The 19241-nt window shown below is 36.4% G+C and overlaps 1 protein-coding gene across 1 annotated transcript in view; it reads right to left on the reverse strand.

Annotated features, from left to right (window-relative positions):
- Positions 1 to 19241, reverse strand: part of WDR75 (WD repeat domain 75) — a 30423-nt gene that overhangs the window by 6100 nt on the left and 5082 nt on the right. Inside the window, exons 4-14 of the mRNA XM_033112205.1 lie at positions 18785 to 18875; positions 15042 to 15166; positions 10121 to 10191; positions 8570 to 8689; positions 7528 to 7616; positions 4921 to 5079; positions 4006 to 4065; positions 3798 to 3913; positions 2584 to 2759; positions 1261 to 1418; positions 607 to 787 (exon numbers count right to left, since the gene is read on the reverse strand). Coding sequence (XP_032968096.1) covers positions 607 to 787; positions 1261 to 1418; positions 2584 to 2759; positions 3798 to 3913; positions 4006 to 4065; positions 4921 to 5079; positions 7528 to 7616; positions 8570 to 8689; positions 10121 to 10191; positions 15042 to 15166; positions 18785 to 18875 — 1346 coding nt within the window. The remainder of the gene's footprint in view (positions 1 to 606; positions 788 to 1260; positions 1419 to 2583; positions 2760 to 3797; positions 3914 to 4005; positions 4066 to 4920; positions 5080 to 7527; positions 7617 to 8569; positions 8690 to 10120; positions 10192 to 15041; positions 15167 to 18784; positions 18876 to 19241) is intronic.

Genomic DNA, 19241 nt, shown 5'->3' on the forward strand with positions numbered 1-19241 from the left:
AAACCTTTTTTATGCTCATTTACCTCAAAAGAACAGTTTGTAATATGAATTCTGAAGAAAATTTTACAAAGTAAATTCAGAATCAGACATGCTGGGAATTAGAAACAATTTCATTAGCCATCTACCACTCTGTCTTCAAATGCTGTTACGTGAAGTAAAAAGCAAGACACTGCTGTTCATTTTCCCCCTTGCCTTTTGGCAACAATGAGGTTTGAACATAACATTGCTTTTATGACAATACACAGAAAATAAACATTGTTTGGATCTACTGAGGTTTAACTTAAGTATAGCATCTATTATTATGTAGCACAACTGAAAAGTATTATCACAAAGAAAAAATCTGTAGGCCAAGAATTAAATGTCAATCCTGATTTCAGAAATCATAGCACATGGTTCATATACAGAGAATTTGTATATGGTTTATATACAGAGAATTTGTAGCTTCATATACAGAGAATTTGTAGCTTCCCAGCACTCTGGTAAGCTGGGGGCCCCACTGAGCCAAGGCTACCTTTAGAGAAAACATAAATTATTACTGAAGTTCATGTAGAAAGACTTGTTTAAATTTAAAAGACGAACTTCACATTCCCCAAATTATTTACCTACCTTATTTTCCCAGCTCGTTGACAAAATGTACATTTAAGTTCCCATGTCTCTGAATCCCATATTGTAACAATTTCCTCAAAACTAACTGCTAGTAAAGAGCCATCTTCAGAGAAACAACAGTTGGTAGCTTGGTATTTGTGATAACTACCCACGAAGTCACAGGTCCAGCCAACAGCTTGTTCTGTGGAAATGTTGACCATAGAGTTCAGAAATGGTGTAAATGCTAGATAACATTTTAGGAAAGTTATAAGCAATGAGGATTAAGAAACGAAAACACACCCACAAACCCTACTCCCCAAAACTTGAGTTAGAAGTACTGACTGATTTAAAATTTATGCCGGTTCCCGGGGACCTTGACCTCCCTCTAGTGGAACAGTGAAAGGACTAATTGCAAACGCCCTTTTTACTACATCCTCATAAACTAGAATGATCAGCACACGATTAATCAAGAATGTCATTAAAAAAAGTACAGATTTGGAGAAAAACGATGTAAAAATATAACCTCTTAAAAATCTTTTAAAATCAGGCAATATCCAATAGAATTAAACAAGGTAGAAAATGTCCTCCCAGAACGGATACAACTCATAAACGAGATAAATATATCAATTCTTAAAATTGTGCACTCTTTAGACACACTAGATTTAATTAACTTACTGTATATATCAGAATCATCTGTTAATATCCACACTTTGAAGTGACCATCTTTACTAGCAGTAACCAAGGTGGGGTTTTCAGATTTTTCTGCATTACCGAAACAGAGAGCTGTGATGTGGTCTTCGTGTGGCATGCTAATCTTTGTGTTAAGAACAAACCTAGTAGGAAGGAAACCATCAATTTATTCTCATGCCAGGACAATATGATACACTGTCATATAAGAATTTCTCACATACTGTACATTTTACAATAGCAGCTTTAAGAAGAGGCAACTAATACATTATCACCTAGCATGACAGACAATTGAGTGCTCTAATGGCCACAGAATGGAGAAAGTTCTCTGCATTATCTGTCCTTTGTAACTTACATAACATAGAGATGATTATGTACAGTATCAACGTACTGGTACGAAATGAGTACAAAATAGGGCTCATCAAAAAATGATACCTGAAAGCCTACTGTATGTACTAAACTGCAGGAAAATGACAGATGCCTCACTATTTACTTTTGAAAATAAGCGAAGAATGTAATGGCTCTGAAAGCCCCTACTTGTGGCAAGAAAACAGAAAGCAATCTACATAGTCAAACTGCCCTGGTCAATATTTAATATTTATAATCACCCAAACCACCTCTCAAAGCCTGTTTCCAGCTTGAGGAGGCACAACCGTGAATGAAAGATAACCTATGCTAGGACTGAGTTCTTTGAAGAACATCATAGCAGCACAGTAATGTGGTTTTTATAAAGTTCAGGTTACAAGAGGAGTGACTAGAGACTAGGAATCCCTTAATGCCTCTGGGCCGTTTCCTCACCTGTGAAAGGCGGACAACAGGCTTAGATTAGGAAAACAGGAACAAAAGCAGTAAGCTTAGTTCTAAACACACAGCAAGGACTTGATAAATGGCTATTATAGCCATGGTGTGAGAAGCTAGGTGGGCTCCTTATCTAATCAAAGCACACACGCTCCACTACACTACACTACACCTCTGCAGTCTACCTCTGCCCTTTTTCCAAAGAAGGTAGTATGAAAGAGCAAAAGAACTAAGACATTTGGATTCTAATCTTGGATTTGCCTGGAATTAGGTATTATGTTCTTGGGCATGTCACTTTTCCGTATTTTCTCATTTATGCAACGAGGTGTAATTATAACTTGGAGGGGACACCAGTGCTTTCTCAGAGCAGAAAGCTTAAAGGCTTTATCAGAAGAATACCTCCTTTATTTCTCTAACGAAATGAAACCTCTTAAAGACGAACAATTAAAACCATAAAATAGAAAGTAAAATATTTTCTACTTTGAAATTACATGGCTATATAAGTGGTATTACCCTTGTGTTTTCTTATTGTATGTCCACAGTTTCATTTGCAATTCCAACTCAGTTTCCTTTTCTTGACGTTGTTCCACCGTTGCAAGCCAGTTACCATAGCAGCCAAATGCAGCCTTTGTTAGCTCAATTTGGATCAGACCATGATCATTGATATATTCTTGCTGTACGATATCTAACTGATAGATTTAAAAAATCCAAAATACTTATTAATGTAAATACACACATGGTAAAGCATTCGAGGAGTGGTAATTAACCACATCATACATAACTTCTAGAATCTACAGTAGCGGATTTTTAGATATGGGGAAAAATGAACTTAGTTATGAGCATCAAACTTGCCATTAAAAAAAAAAATGGAGCGCATTATACAGTACTAATTCTGTAGTGATTCTTCTTCAATGACCTTGAATATTAGTGACGACTATGAACTTTTAGCTTATAGTGATGCTTTTCTGTTTCTAAGAACAAATAGCTTTACATAAAATGTCTTCGTCACTAGAAACATGAAGAGCAAAAATACAATTTTTAAGAAGTGAAAAAAGATAGAAATGTAGGTAGGCCAGCATTTTATTTACAGTCATTTCTTGTATCCCGTTTCCTTGTCTATTCACTAAACATGAATTAACTGACTCCTATTTCCAGGCATTGTAGTAGAAATGCACGAAGATTAGTAACTTTTCCTTTCTTTGAGGGGTTCCAAGGTGAGGGTGAGAAAGATAAAGTGTTACAGCTCCTCTGATAGAAATCTTTTGTAAAGGGTATTGTGGGGAACAAAGGAAGAAGTGGAAGTCTGCATTGCGTTTATCAGGATTGTAGGAAGCATTCCTCTTCAATCTACATTGAAAATTTTACCTTCAGTGTGTATATACGACACTGTTCACCGTAAGGCAGAGGCGTATTTGGACTGTCACTGCACATATTCTCATTTCCTAACCTTGTGACTCCACAGACATGTGTGACAGCTCACTAGAGTGTAGTGTGAAATATAGACAGAGGCTACACAAGAGCGTCAACGGCTGGCTTACTCGTAGACTTAATCTGTGACCACGGCCTTATCAGAATTACGCTGTAAACGACTGACAGTATGGATTATGTCCAAGTAAACATAGGCACGGGATCTTGTTTTATTAGCTACTAAATAAATTACTTGACTCCAGCAGTGCTGTAAAGAATTTTCATTAGTTATAAGGCTAGTTAATGGATCAAAATCTTACGTTGTATAACTGTTTATCACTCTGGAGAGAATAAAACTGCAAGTGGCCAGGTTTTCCATTCAAAACTAAAGCTTTAGTTCTTGGATCAATCACCAAACCCGTAAAGATATTGCTGTCTGCAAAAGAAGCGACAAACAATAGCTGAAATCAGACAAATAATTCACTTTTAAAATGTACACAATTCCAAATCCACTGTGTTGTATAATACCTTTCACTAGGCCTTGAATTACTGCAGATGCCTCAAGGTTTCGTTGAATGACTATTATCTCTGTGGGTAAAAAAAAAATAGTTAAATATAAGTAGTTCAGAACTTCAAGTTAGAAAAAAAATAATTGAATATATTATTCTGAAATATATCAGAATACAAAACAACTGAGTATGTTCAACTTACTTGGAGTATTACGAGAAAATCAGAAATATATATTTGTGATTTAACCCAAAAAACTAGGGGTGAACGTGAGGGGCTTTTCTACTAGTCTCTAAGTTTTATCAGTTTTGCCTATAAATACATTTTATGTGTTAATTCAGAAACTTATATACCCTGAAAGAGACAGATAATTTACTTTGAAATGAGTCACTGAACTAATGGATTGCTCAATTATGATCCTTTTTGAAGGGAAAGGAGGCAGAGGGCTACGGGGTCTATACCTAGGCTCAGCAGCAACGGGATGAGCAAAGTTTTGGAGGAATACAAGACTGCCCTCACTTCTGTCAGAATCTATAGGACTCCCACACTGAGATACGGGCCATCTCAAAGGAGAATCTCAGTGTCCTGTTGAAAATGCCATTCTATCTGTGAAAGCACAGATGCCTGCTTCAGAACCATTCCTTTACTTCCCCACATCATTCCACAGGAGAAGGTTTTGAAATATAAGGGGCACAACAAAAATCAAATACATTTAGCTCTACATTTTCGTACCAATTTTGAAAATGTTCGATTCTGGTAGCATCTAGGGTCAGAAGGGGTGAGAAAAAGAGGAGGAATGGAAGAAAAAAAATGTTTCATTAAATCTAGTGCTACTCTTAATTAGTCTGAGGTGTCTTCTTTTCCACTCACCACAGATACTAGGTAATTTATGCATTACGTAACTTTATTTCCTCACAAAAACGAATTTAGCCTTACTATTATCGGAGTGAGAAGTACAGAACAAGTCCCCTGCTGGTGAGACTGAGATATGTTCAATAGTAGCTCCCAGACGGGGCAGGAACTCCTTGTTCTTCTCGGTGGCATCTCGCCACTCTACGAGGACAGATTCCCGACCACCACTTAGCAGACTGGAGCCTTCTCATTCAGCCAAGAAATGAACAGGACAGTGTTTGGGAAGAAAAAACAGAAACACAACTATTTTTAACAATATGCAAAAAATGTGTCTTCGTATCTTTTAACATACTTTTAAAACGAAAGATTTAAAGATCACCGGTTCAGGGATTTTTTTATTCCCGTAATCCCTGACTAGTTTGTTGCTGACCAACTCTTCTGCTAATAACTAGAAAAAGTGGATGAAACAAACATCCTCTAGGCCCAAATGGCTTCACTGGTGCATTTTTCCAAATACTTAAGGAGTATAAACCAATTTTTACTCTTCCAGGTAACAGGAGAGAGATCACTTCCCAATTTGTTTCCAAGACCAGCATAATCCTATATTGATATTAGTACACATAAGAAAATTACAAGCCAATTTCATGACACACAAGAATTCCCAAACATATTAGCAAGCTGACTCCAATGATATATTAAGAGGAAAAGACATGACTGCAGAGTTGAGTTTATTGCAGGAATATGAGATTATTTTAACATTTGAAAAATAAACCAATGTAATTAACTCTATTTATAGAATAAAGGGAAAAATCATGAGTATCTTAATAGATGCAGAAAAATACCTGAACAAAACCTACAGCAAAAATCATTTTAAGTGGTAAAATATTGAAAACTTTTCCCCTGTGATTGTGATCACTTTTATTCAACATGAACTGGAGGTCCCAGTGCACTGAAATGAGACAAGAAAGGCTTAAGGATTGGAAAGAAGCAAATAATTATTTCAGTGCTCACACACAGCATGACTGGGAGAAAACAGCCGTAAGTTTATACTGTTCAAATTTTCCTCAACTTATAAACAGTTCTTAAAACAACTATAATTTATAGTTTGTTTCACACAGGTAACTAATTTCTATTCATTCTCTTATACCTATACAGGGTCATACTGCTATTTCTTTGACAACCATGTACTGTAATTAACCATTACAGTACTCATTTACAAATATTCACATAACTTAAAATATAGAATCAAGAATTCAACTCTAATAGCCAGGACTCAGGTAGAAGCACTTTGTATTATTTCCTTTCTTTGAGTGGCAGCTAATGCAACTATTTATTCCTTCCTCCTCAAACCCCACCTGAAAAGGCCAATCCTGAATGTCCAAGGGCTTAAGGGCAAGTAAAGCCACCGCAGAAAGCTGTGACTGCCAACTACTATGAGAGGAGATGGACAAGGGCACAAAACAGAGAAAAATGACAGTGACAATAAATATCAACTGGTCTTGGCCCTGACTTGGGCAAGGGTCACAGCAGAGAAGAAGAAATTGAGGAGGAAAGGCAGAAGAAACGACCTTAGGTTAGGAGGGAATAAAGACACTGCCTGAACATAACACACGTATGTACATATGCAGGCCACACAGCCTCTCATTTGTATTTTGGGGGCTGGGTTGGGGAGGAGGGTGGAGAAGAGTAGCCTGTGTCTTTTATCTGTAGGGTTAATATCCTCCTCTTCTGAATTCTAGTCTAAGTTCTCACATGTCACAACTGTACTCCTGCTGGACTGCTCTAAGCGTGTTAGGTTGGGCCCCAGTCATGGTTCCCCAAACCCAAAGCACAAATAGGCCGAAGATGCCTCCTCCTTCCTGAGGGTCCAGGAGTTAAACCCAAGTGGTCCTGTAATGATCCAGAGCACAAGGCATCACGTAAGACTTGTCCTGGCAGTCTCTAGAAGACCTGCAGAAAGAAAGATCACTTTCTCCAGGCACCTAATAATCTTCTCTAGCATCCGGCTTCCTTTTTTCAGGCCCAGTCAAAATAATACCGACATAACTTTTACCACATGGGTGTGAGGGTGCTAAAAGTAACCAAAGGCCATGTATTCCTCCAAAGTTCTGTTGAAGATCACCCTGTTTTCAAGGAGGCATTTTTATTATCATGCAGCTTAAATGGAACAAAGGTCTGAATTAATTTAAAATAGTAAATGTGAACGAGGCAATCTAAAGTTAAAACATAAGCTTGTGAATTAGACCTCTCTTTAAATCCCACTTACTAGTCATGTGACCTTAAGCAAATTAGTTCTCAACTACAAATCTCACTTCCTTCACCTGTAAAATGAGAATAATACCTTATTTCACAGGGATACGGATTAAATGAGGTAATGCACGTAAAACACTAGCAAGGTGTAGTTATTTGTTGCTGATGTACTGTAGCTGTACTTCTGGACAATAAGCACTTAGCTCTATGTACATTAAAAAAAAGAGTAATATAACAAGTAGGTTTTCTTCACGTTGTACATTTTGATACTCTGAAGGTTTTGAAACTTAAAAGTATACTATGCTGAGCACTGCCCGTAACACAGGGTGATATACAATTCATTTGGCTCAGGCAATTCCAAATGTTTCAAATTACAAACACAGTGAACTAAAAATACTTGTTTCACATACTTCAAAAGTTCATTTTCATTACTAAACTTACCTGTCACTGAAAAAGCCAAATCCATTACCATATCATGGTGCCAATGTAGACAAGTGTATGTGTATTTTTTATCATCATCAAAATTCCTCCTATTGGAGAAAACCAAATATTTTAAATTTTACTGAAGTCATAAGTCAGAAAAATAATGGCATGCCAAATACAGGTAACCCCCGTATAATACGGTATCACTCTAACATGGTTGGAGAATTGGGGAAAACCCTCGTACAACACAATTTACACAACCCTAGAACACAATTTGAGAATTAGGGAAATCCCTGAACAACACGGAGCATAATAAGAGCTTTTAAGAGCAAAAGATATCTCGTTCGAAATTAGGGAACTGCCCAAACAACACGGAATGAAATAAAAGCTTAATAGTGATGACGAAGAAAACATTATTTAATACATATTAATACAATTTTGCAATTTTGGTGAAAATTGCTTTAATAAAGGTATTTCTCTTAATTATAAAAATATAATAGTATGTTGTTTTAATTTTTGAAACCTAATCTTTTTGTTTCGTGTAACACAGATTCACATAACACGGCATTTTTAGGAAACTAACAACCTTGTTATACGGGGGTATACCTGTATATAGTGAACATAATATATGCCCCAAATAATAAATCATATCAAGCTTATGGGTCTTAATGTGCAAAAAGTACACTTTCTATTTCTAACCAGAATCATTTCTACAAATAGGCTATCAAGCTGTCCTACTATTTAGATATTCCCTATTATCATTCCTTTTTACTTAAAAGGCTGACAAAAAAAGTTCTTTCTCTTAAATAAAACAACTAAAGGCAAAATGCCATTTTTCACTCCCCCAAAAGCCCAAGATTAGAAATCCTAAAATAGTTAAGTTTATGCAACGAAGAACACAGTAATACGAGAAATGGGGCGGGTATCAGCCAAGCCTGCTCTTTATTGTCAGCAGTGGCTTGTCAGCACTGTGCTTTTCCCTGGACCCAGATAGCCCTGTTCTGCAGGACTAATATAAAATAGTACATAAATGATCACCATGCTCTTCATGATAACTGACCAAAGACGAATTTTGCCATCCTTGTGACCAGTTGCTATGCAATCTTCCTTTGGGTGACATGCTATACATGTAAAATTGTTCTTAGCATGTTTCTTACTTCTTGATGATGATAAAATAAACCTAAAAGAAAAATTTTTTTCTTGATTACTGAAGTCTCTTGATAAGTGGTGATGTGGTTAAGTGAAAGGGATTTCTTACCCTAATCAACCAAAACTGGAGTTCTCAGAAATCACTGAACATAAATACAAAATTTAAAAAGAAATTGTGATCAAGAATCAAGAATTTTGTTTTGTAAACATTTATTAATATACAATGCATATTTCACATGATTAACATCGTACTATAATAACTCGTCTGCCGGAGCCACTGACACTGAAATAAAGACAAGACAGTCCTTTTAGTGGCTTTTTGCCTGGGCAAAGTTTGTTCAAATTTCTTGCTGGAGCTAAACTTTAGCAAGAGATATGCATAAGCCTAAGAGATTATATCTGAGACAACTGGCTAATGTATCAAAACCTGTCAGGATCCTCATTATACTGTAAAGAAAACCAAATGCTAATATTGACAGGGTAAAAAGAGGGGACAGTGTTATCTGAAGAGTGACTACTCCTGCTTAGCACTTGTTTCTTTAAATATGTTATCTCATTTATCCTTACAACTATTTTCGGAAGATATTACCCCATTTAAAATATATGTTAATCTGAGGTGCATCGAAGTTCAAATGGGCTAATTTTGACTCATTTTAAACCCAGATATCCAAAAACCTATATTCAGTCCTACAGCCATAACATGGCAATGAGGATTACATAGGGAAGCCTTTTTAAACCAAATCCAATTTTGACAAAAGTATGCACACCAGAATCTAGGTGTACGAGGAGGTTTGGGCTAGAAAAAGCTCCCCGGGTTTTTGTGACGAGTTATACCTCAGTCCTACCATTGTGAAATAAAAACTGGAATCTAAAGAACATAGTAAACAAAACAGAAACAAGCTCACAGATATAGAAAACAAACTGGGTGGTGGGCTTGGTGAAAAAGGTGAAGGGATTAAGTACAAATTGGTAGTTACAAAAAATCACGGGGATATAAAGTACAGAGTAGAGAACATAGTCAATAATATTGTAATAGCTCTGTATGGTACCAGGTGGGTACTAGACTATTGGGGGGATCACTTTGTAAGTTATATAAATGTCTAACCATTATGCTGTACACCTGTAACTAATATAATATTGAATGTCAACTGTAATTGAAAAAAAAATATGGCAAATAGTACTATTTGTCTTATAAGGCCATGACCAAATAAAGAAAATATGTCAAAGTCTTGCCATAAGCCGTAAAGTTAAACACAAAAGACAGTATTATAATTAATAGCTGACAATTATTAAATGTTACTAGGTTATCAGGCCAAAACAATAAAACTCCCTATCCTGTGGTTTCACAAGCATTTGTAACATGAAACTAGTAACAACTGTGGCTCACAGGTATGAGAAAGAAATGAAAGTATAACAAACTCTTGAGTAAATAAAATAAAGCTATCAAAAAAAGAATTCTTACCTTGATGTTTTTTTCTTTTTGAAAAAATAAACAGATAAGTAAAAGTCCCGTACTGCAGCAACATATTCTCCCTGGTAATTCAAATAGAACATAACATTCACAAAAATAGTCAACACTCTTTTTAAGAAGAAATCTTCTTATCACAAAAGTTAATATTGCAAAATGACAGAGTCGGTAAATGCTGTGCTCCCCTCTTCCCACAACGATCTCAAAATTATAACTAAACTACAGAACAGCCATCACTGAGAATCGCCTGAAGTCTGGTTGAATAGAAGAAGTCCTACAATGAAGGATATACAGAAGAAGCCACCTCAAAACTGGTAGGAGGGCAGAGATATGGAAGGGGCTGGTCCCATGCTCATGTGTGGAGGTTAAAAATTGGGAGGGATATGTGGGCTGTGGAGGTCCCCACTGAGGAGCGAGGGTCCCATCTCCACCCACACCAGGCTCCCCAGCCCAGGCTTCTAGTGCTGAGAAGTACCAGGCATTTCTCTTAAAGGACTTACTGGTTGACGGACTCACTCGCTGAGCTCCAGCAGTGGGGCAGAAGCTCAAAAGACTCTAGGGATATACGGGGAAGAACTGAACTGTCTGGCTTTAGGACAAGGACTGGAGGGGCAACTTTCTCCCAGAATGCTGGCAGAAAGTTGTCCAGCACACTGTCCCTTTATTAAGCCTTCCCCTTACCTAGCCTGCATGTGCAGGCACGAGCAGTATCTGAGTCTCTATTGACCTAGCTAACACCTTTTGCCCTGTCCTGGTGATTCCCTGAGACCCCTCCCCACCCAACTTTAGGGTCCACCCAAGCCTCTTCCAGTGACTTTTCCATAAAAATGGCTTGTCTTGGCTCATGCTGTGGACTTTCCTAAAACTTCTCAGAAGTTCACAAACCCCAAACAAACAGCATGGAGTTTTGGTGTGCTCCGTGCCTCTTGTTAAATAGCCCCAAGCCCAGCACTAGAGGCAGCTGGCCTCAGTTCATGCTCAGCCGAGTCTCCCAGGTACCTCCAAGCCCAGCACAAGGAGCAATCATCTGCAGAATGCTTTGCAGCTCATACCAAGTGACGTCAGGCAGGGCACAGGCAGTGGCTAACCTTGGCATGCACCAGAGCCCCTCCCTAGAGACCCAGAATCAATGAACACATCAGGTTGTTTCTGCTTCAGACCACATCAGACCACCACCCAACCAGCTCCACAAACCACACACTCAAAGGGTAGACTGGGCAGGCACCAGAGCCCCTCTAAAGCAAATCCTACTCTGTAGGGTCAGCCCCTGACCAAAGTTCTTCCACTGCAGTCACGGCCAGTTCTCACAACCAATCAGCCTGAAGGTCAATCCCTCCCATTGACGTGCCAACAGCAATCAAGACTCAACTACAACAGGAGGACAAACACAATCCACAAGAGACACACCTGGAAAACCTGGCTCAAGTGGCCAAGGAGACTGCACGACTGGACCCCATAGCACACCTACTACATAAGGCCACTCTACTAAGACTGGGAAACATAGCAAGCAGGTCTACCTAATACATAGAAACAAACACAGGGAGGCAGCCCAAATAGGCAGACAAAGAAACATGTCCCAAGTGAAAGAACAGAACAAAGCTCCAGAAAAGAACTAAACAAAAGCAATCTACCAGATGCAGAGTTCAAAACACTGGTTTTAAGGATGCTTGATGATCTCAGTGAGAACTTCAAGAAAGAAATAGAAAACAAAATTGTAGACAGAAAACATAAACAACATGTTAGAAATGAAGAATACAACTGAAATAAAGAATACACTAGAGAGATTAGATTACACTAGAGATTAGATGAAGCAGAGGATTCAATCAGCAATTTAGAAGTTAAGGTAGCAGAAAACACCCAATCAGAACAGCAAAAAGAATACAAAAAAAGGATAGTTTAAGGGGCCTCTGGGACAACATCAAGCGTAGCAACATTCACATCATAGGAGTACCAGGAGAAGAGAGAGAGCAAGTAATTGAAAACCAATTTGAAAAAATAATGACAGAAAATTTCCCTAACCTGGTGAAGGAAACAGACATACAAGCCCAGAAAGTGCAGAGTCCCAAACAACATAAACCGAAATAGGTCCCCACCAAGACACATTATAGTTAAAATGGCAAAGGTTAAAGAAGAGAATCCTAAAGGCAGCAAGAGAAAAATAGTTATACCTACAACACAAGGGAGATCCCTAATACTGTCAGCTGATTTCTCAACAGAATCTTTGCAGACCAGAAGGACTATCAAAAAATATCCAAAGTGATGAAAAGCAGGACCTACAACCAAGATTACTCTACCCAGCAAAGCTATCATTTAGAATGGAAGGACAGATACAGAGCTTCCCAGAGAAGAAAAAGCTAAAGAAGTTCATCACTACCAAACCAATATTAAAAGAAATGTTTAAGGGAATTCTTTAAGAAAAAAAATATGAATAATAAAATGGCAATAACTACACATCAATTAATAATTACTGTAAATGTAAATGGATTAAATGCTCCAATCAAAAGACATAGGGTAGCTGAGTAGATAAGAAAACAAAATCCTTACATATGCTGCCTACAAGAGACTCACTTTATCAAAAGACAAACACAGACTGAAAAGTAATGGGATGGAAAAGATTTTCAGAAAATTGGAAACAAAAAAGCTGGTATAGCAATATTTACACCAAACAAAACAGTTTAAAATAACGGCTGTAACGAGACCAAGAAGGACCCAGTGTTCCACTTCTGGGTATTTATCCAAAGCACTAATTTGAAAAGACATATGCATCTGTATGTTCACTGCAGCATTATTTACAATAGTCAAGATATGGAAGCAACCTAAGTGTCTATCAAAAGATGAATAAAGAAGGAAATGGTACATTTATACAATGGAATATTACTCAGCCATAAAAAAAGAATGAAATCTTGCCATCTGCAACAACATGGATGGACCTTGAGGGAATTAGGCTAAGTGAAATAAGTCAGACAAAGAAGGACAAATACCATGTGATTTCACTTATATATGGAATCTAAAAAACAAAATAAATGAACAAACAAAACAGAAACAAACTTATAGATACTTAGAGAACATTTTGATAGTTGCCAGATGGGAAGGGGTTTAGGAGACGGGATTAAGAAGTAAAATTAGTAGTTGCAAAACAGCCATAAAGATGTAAAATATAGCACAGGGAATATAGTCAATAATATTGTAATAACTATATATGGTGTCAGACAGAGACCAGATTTATTGGATTAATCACTTTGTAAGATCTATAAACGTCTACTATGTTGTACACCTGAAACTAATAATATTTTATGTCAATTGTAATTGAAAATTAGAAAAAATATTTTAAAAAATGTTCAAAGGGGGAAAAATATATATGTGTATAAAAAGAGGAAAAAAGTTAACATAGAAACAATTTTTTTGCAGATTAAGATTATATTAATATAAAATGTTATAGTGTAGCTATGGAAAGTATAATCCTACCTTTAAAATAATCAGAAAATTAAAAGATGAACTTGGGTCCTAAATCTTAAAGTTAGGCTGTCCAGCTTTAAGTATAATGATTTAAATTTTTTCCATTAAGGCATAATTTACACACAAAATGCAGTGTTTCACAGATGTATATCCCTGTATATCCCCATCAATATTTAGAACATTCTCTTCACGCCTGGAATGTTCCCTTATTCCTTTTTCCAGTCATCCTCCAATGTCCCCATACCTGCCAGCAACTATTGACTCCTATCACCATATATTATTTCTCTGCCTGTTCTAGTACATCATACAAATAGAATGGTAAATACTTTTTTGTGTCTGAACTCTAGCTCAACATCACCTTTTTGAGATTCACTCATGCTCTTATGTGTATCATTAGTTCCTTTTTATTATGAAGCAGCATTCCAGTGAATGACTATATTGCATATCACAAATGGTTTACTCTCTTACTGAGGAACATTTGGGTTATTTCCACATTGGAGCTATTATGAGCATTAATCATTCTTGTACATGTCACTCTGTGGTCATGTTCTCATTTCTCTACCTAGGAGTGGAAGTACTGGGTCATGAGAAAGCTGTATGATTAGTTTTGCTCTGCATCTTTCCAACATTCAGTATTGTCATTCTTAACTTTTCGCTGTTCTGGTAAATATAAAGTGGTTTCTCACTTATTTTAATTTGCATTTAACCGATGACTACATAACCAAAGACATGAAAAATGATTTCATGTCAGAGTTTTCTCTATTCTAAGAAATTAACCCTTTTCAGAACAAAGCCAAAATAATGCTACAAAACTAAAGAAACATGCCACCACAATAAAGTCTAAGGCCTTTTAGTGGTACTCGATTTTAATTAAGTGGTTATTAATAGGGGATGGCTAAATATATCATGCTATGAAGACCAGTCATTTCTGATGAACACTGAAGTACACACTCATGCTGCCTTGTAAGGTGGGAAAAAAAGGATAAGAAGGTCTTCAGACACTAATTCAGTTTGGGAAAAGTTATTTTATATATGTTTAGGAAAAAGTCTAGAAAAGGATTCCTCAAATATTATCACTGGTGAGATTTAATTCCTTCACTACAGTTTAGTATAATTTCCAAATTTTCTATAACAGGCATATTAGACAGGGAGGTCCTATTTTCCAAAGACACATAATCTACAATGAAGATTTAAGTACATGGGACAGACTAAGAAATACAGTTCAAATGCCAAAACACTGGTATGTTTTGGAGAATTAGAGGGTTTACAAGAGCAATAAAACAGAATATACAAAATTAAGGTCCTAAAAAATTTAACCATAAATATATGCTAATAATAAGCAATGAAACAGACTTCTTAGTTCATAACTCAAGGCAATATTAAACCACTCTGCTCAGAGCAAGATCGCAGGAAAATGATTTTATGTATAAAAAAGAAAATCAACAAAACAAAATTTTACCTCATGTCCGAAGGCAATGCACTTGGGTGACTGGTTTACGTAATCCAAAACAAAGGAGATCTCCTCAGCTTCTATTTCCTGGCTTGATGATTTCGGCAGTTTCACTGAAACCAGCTGAAATATATCTAGCCAAAGGAAGCTATGTTAATATAAAGTTTCTTTAGAGAAAGTGAAGAAGTGCATTCATTCATATAAAACTGGTAACCAGTACTCTAGAATTCATTTGATGCCAAGATAAGAATTCTAGGCTATCTTAAACAAAAAGAATCTTAAACTTGGATTCTTCGTTTGAATATACGAGTTTTAAATTGAAGTCTAATTCCATAACTCGTATACATACATGTTTCATATATGTAGAAATAGAAAACAATGTTTTACTGGTGCATTCTACATTCTAAAGTACTTAAGGTGAGATTTAAAATGGAGATGGAATATGATATATCGGTGACCTAAACAGCCAAAAGCAACAAACCATCCGAGAGTTTTTAGAAATGCTATGGTCTTGCCATACATTCAAAGAATAAATCTCCTTTTCTGTAATACTGACATGCTTCTTCCCTTTATGGCCCATTTATAAAATTTCTCTGAGGGGAAACAGCTATTTTACTATGCTCTCCCTTTATCCTTCCACACTTAATGAACATAAAATTCTGTTAACATACTTATCTACCATTTTCCTGTTTTCCAGCCTGCTTATTATATGCTCTGAACTAGATTGATCTGGCCTTCTCAGTCATCTCAAAATTTGTAAGCCTAAACCCTGAACTCTCAATTTTCCCATCTAAACTGAAGTCTTCCGCTACATTGACCAATGCAGGAAATGGCACCATCATTTACCCAGTTGCTTAGACTAAATCCTCAAAATCATCTTTGACTTCTTTCTTATACGCACATCAAACCATCAGCAAACCCTGTTGGCTGTATCTTCAAAAGATATCCAGAATTCATTTCTCACTAGCTCTGCCATTATAACCTAGTCTGAAGCCTTGATCATGTGTCAGATCTTAAGTGTTCGGAGCAATGACCTGTTAACAGTTCTCCCTACTTCCAACCTTATCCCCCTTTCATCTATTCTCAACACAGAAGCCAGTGATTCTTTTACAGCTAAGTCAGATAATATCATTCTTCTGCTCAAAATCCTTCAGTGGCTTTTTATCTGCTCAGAGTAAAAGCTGAAGTCCTTCCAATGGACTACAAGGCTCCATATTATGTATTCTCCCTTGGTTAACTCCAATCCAACTTTCCTGCTCCTCTTCAAACATGTTCGGAATGCTCTGACACACGCTTGTTCCGTGTAGCTGCATCCCTTATTCTCCTCCCTGGACCTTCACTAACCACTTATTTAATATGCATTCCTCCAAGGTTGCTGATTCCCCTCCCTTGCTGTATTTTTCTCTAGAACACCTTTCATCTTATTGCATCATATGACTGATCTAGTCAGTTTACTGTTGGGGATCATTGTCTGTTTGGTACTCCACAACCAGAATAGTATTTGAACAGTAGGTGTTCAATTAGCTGTTGAATGAATTAATTACATACAGTCAAATGACATCATCAAAGACAATGTATAAATAAAAGATTAACTTATTTTTAAACTAGAGAAACATATTTCAATCTGATTTATACAATTTTCTATCAGAGACTCCGGTTTTGAACTGTTGGACAAATAAAAAGAGGATATATATTCATATACAGTTGACCCTTGAACAACGTGGAGTTGAGGGGTGCTGACTCCCTGAGCAGTTGAAAATCCATGTATAACTTTTGACTCCCCCCAAACTTAACTACTAATAGCCTACTGTTGACTAGAAGCCTTACCAAAAACAATTGATCAACACATATTTAGTATGTAGTGTGTATTATATACTGTATTCTTACAATCAAGTAAGCTAGAGAAAAATGTTATTAAGGAAATGAAAATACATTTACAGTATTTATTGAAAAAAAATTAACGTATAAGTGAACCCATGTAGTTCAAACCTGAGGTGTTCAAGGGTCAACTATATTTTGAAACACCAGTCACATGGAATCTTTTGAAGACTGATTCACATTTTCACATAACAGATAACTAGATTTTCACATGCTGAATGCCAATGATGTCCCAAACTACTGGACACTAGCACTAGACTTCACTGTGACTAGAATTCAGCTTAAATCATAGCACTTGAAGTTGCCTCAGTTAACGTCAAAAGGCTAATTAATGACCAAGATCTTTACTTTAGATCTCTAGTTTGCTACCCTGGCTCATACACTAGACTCAACTGGGGAATATTCTATTTAAGTAAACAATTAGGTCCACCACAGGGAATCTTACATTTTAAGTTCCTTGGAGTGATTCCAATATGCGACCAGTGTTGGGAATCACGGGTTTCACTGATAGGGATAAAAAGGTTTGTTTTGCTACTGGCAACTACCCTTCCAATTGAGGAATCATGGGGTGAGTAAGAAGAGTGCTTACCAAATGTGAGTGACGACAGAATCACCTGGGGAGATACTAAAAATGCAGATTCCTAGACCAAATCTCAGACCTAGTGAATCAATTATCAGTCAGAGAAATTAGGAATCTGAATTTTTAGTAAGCACATGGATAAACATTAAAAATCCACATATTTATATACAAAACAGAACCTAAATATTGAGTATTATCTTTAAAATAGTTATCTGGGAAGACAACTTAATTATTTTAGAATGTTGCCATTTCCAGAACATTTTTTTGCAACGTCCTTTAGAGATGGCTATGAGCTATGTAAGAAAAACTAAACTTAATGCTTTTTATTCTTTCATGTCACATTTTCGATAGATAAAATATTATTCATTAATAGACTTGGCACCAAATGACTTTTATTTTTAAAAAATGTAGCTTCCACAGTTTTGACTATTCTCAGGTTACTTAAAAGTCCATAATAAATAACAGTTTGCAAATGTTCCAGCCCCAAATATACAAACAAAAAAACCCCCTGTGCTCGCTTCGGCAGCACATATACAAAAAAAAAAACAACCCATAAAACAAAAATACAACACCCTAGAAAGGATTCACCAAGCTAATGAGCTGTAAGCCAATCGAACTGACTGCCCAGTAACCATGTTAAAGCTGCTTTGTATTTTGAATTCTGACTATAAAGATAATTTTTGAAGGACACCACAGGGTGTAGTGGCATTGTTGAACTTGATATCAGAAAAATTCTTTGGATGTATCATTCATGTCTATGTTCTGATGTACTAAATTCTCTGCTAAAGAACAACTATTCGTAACCACTGAAGATATTCTAGGATTCCTAAAATGCTCTGAAACATGGCAGTTTCAATGGATTAATGATCCAATTATAATGAAAATATAACTAAGAACAATTTAGTCACACTACTAATTCTTAGTGTCAACTTGCTTTCTACATCATTTCCTACAGATTCAAGATTAACAAATAAGTGTATCCACTGGTGGGTAAAATGATAATGATGCTAAAGGATGAAAGATTGAAGTTCAGTAGGAAGACAAGTTCTAGTTCAAAACAACTTTAAAATTTGAGCTCTGTAGTTTCTTACAACATATATAAAGCAATCATTCCCTCATTGTATATTTCAGAAATGATACGAACCTCCCCAAAATGAATGCAATTATGATGAAAACAATTTAAATGCCAACTCCAAAAACTGTTAAGTTCACACTGAAGCCAAAATGTTAAATTTGAGAACATGTAAAGAGCCATTCAATGCTATATAAAATAAATAAGTTAATTACACTATACCTGGTGTTTCTTTATTTATTATAACAAAGACAGAGTCCTCAGCATGGGCATGAGTAAAGAGGGCATGCAGTTTATGTCCAACTACGAAAGTCTGAAAGATAAAAAGCATCATGTTGTTAACTATCTATCCTCCTCGTCCCCCCTCCCCCCTTTCCCCAAAACATAAGTCCCATAAAGGGCAGGAATTTTTCATGTTTTGCTCTTTTACTCACTGGTGTACCCCCAGCACCAGAAGACTACCTAGCTTATAGAAGACACTCAATACGTATTTGTTAAATAACCTTTCAACTTAATGCAAATAGAACTATTTGTTTCTTTTTATGAATATCCAATTTTAACTGACAACATCAAGGTTATATTCAATTTTTTTTCCTACCATAAACAATGTTTTAAGGACTACTTATACACAATGTTTTAAGGACTACATATACATGCCATTATTTCAACAAGAGATACC

This window comes from Rhinolophus ferrumequinum, chromosome 8 (genome assembly GCF_004115265.2).
Source record: "Rhinolophus ferrumequinum isolate MPI-CBG mRhiFer1 chromosome 8, mRhiFer1_v1.p, whole genome shotgun sequence".
Taxonomy (NCBI): domain Eukaryota; kingdom Metazoa; phylum Chordata; class Mammalia; order Chiroptera; family Rhinolophidae; genus Rhinolophus; species Rhinolophus ferrumequinum.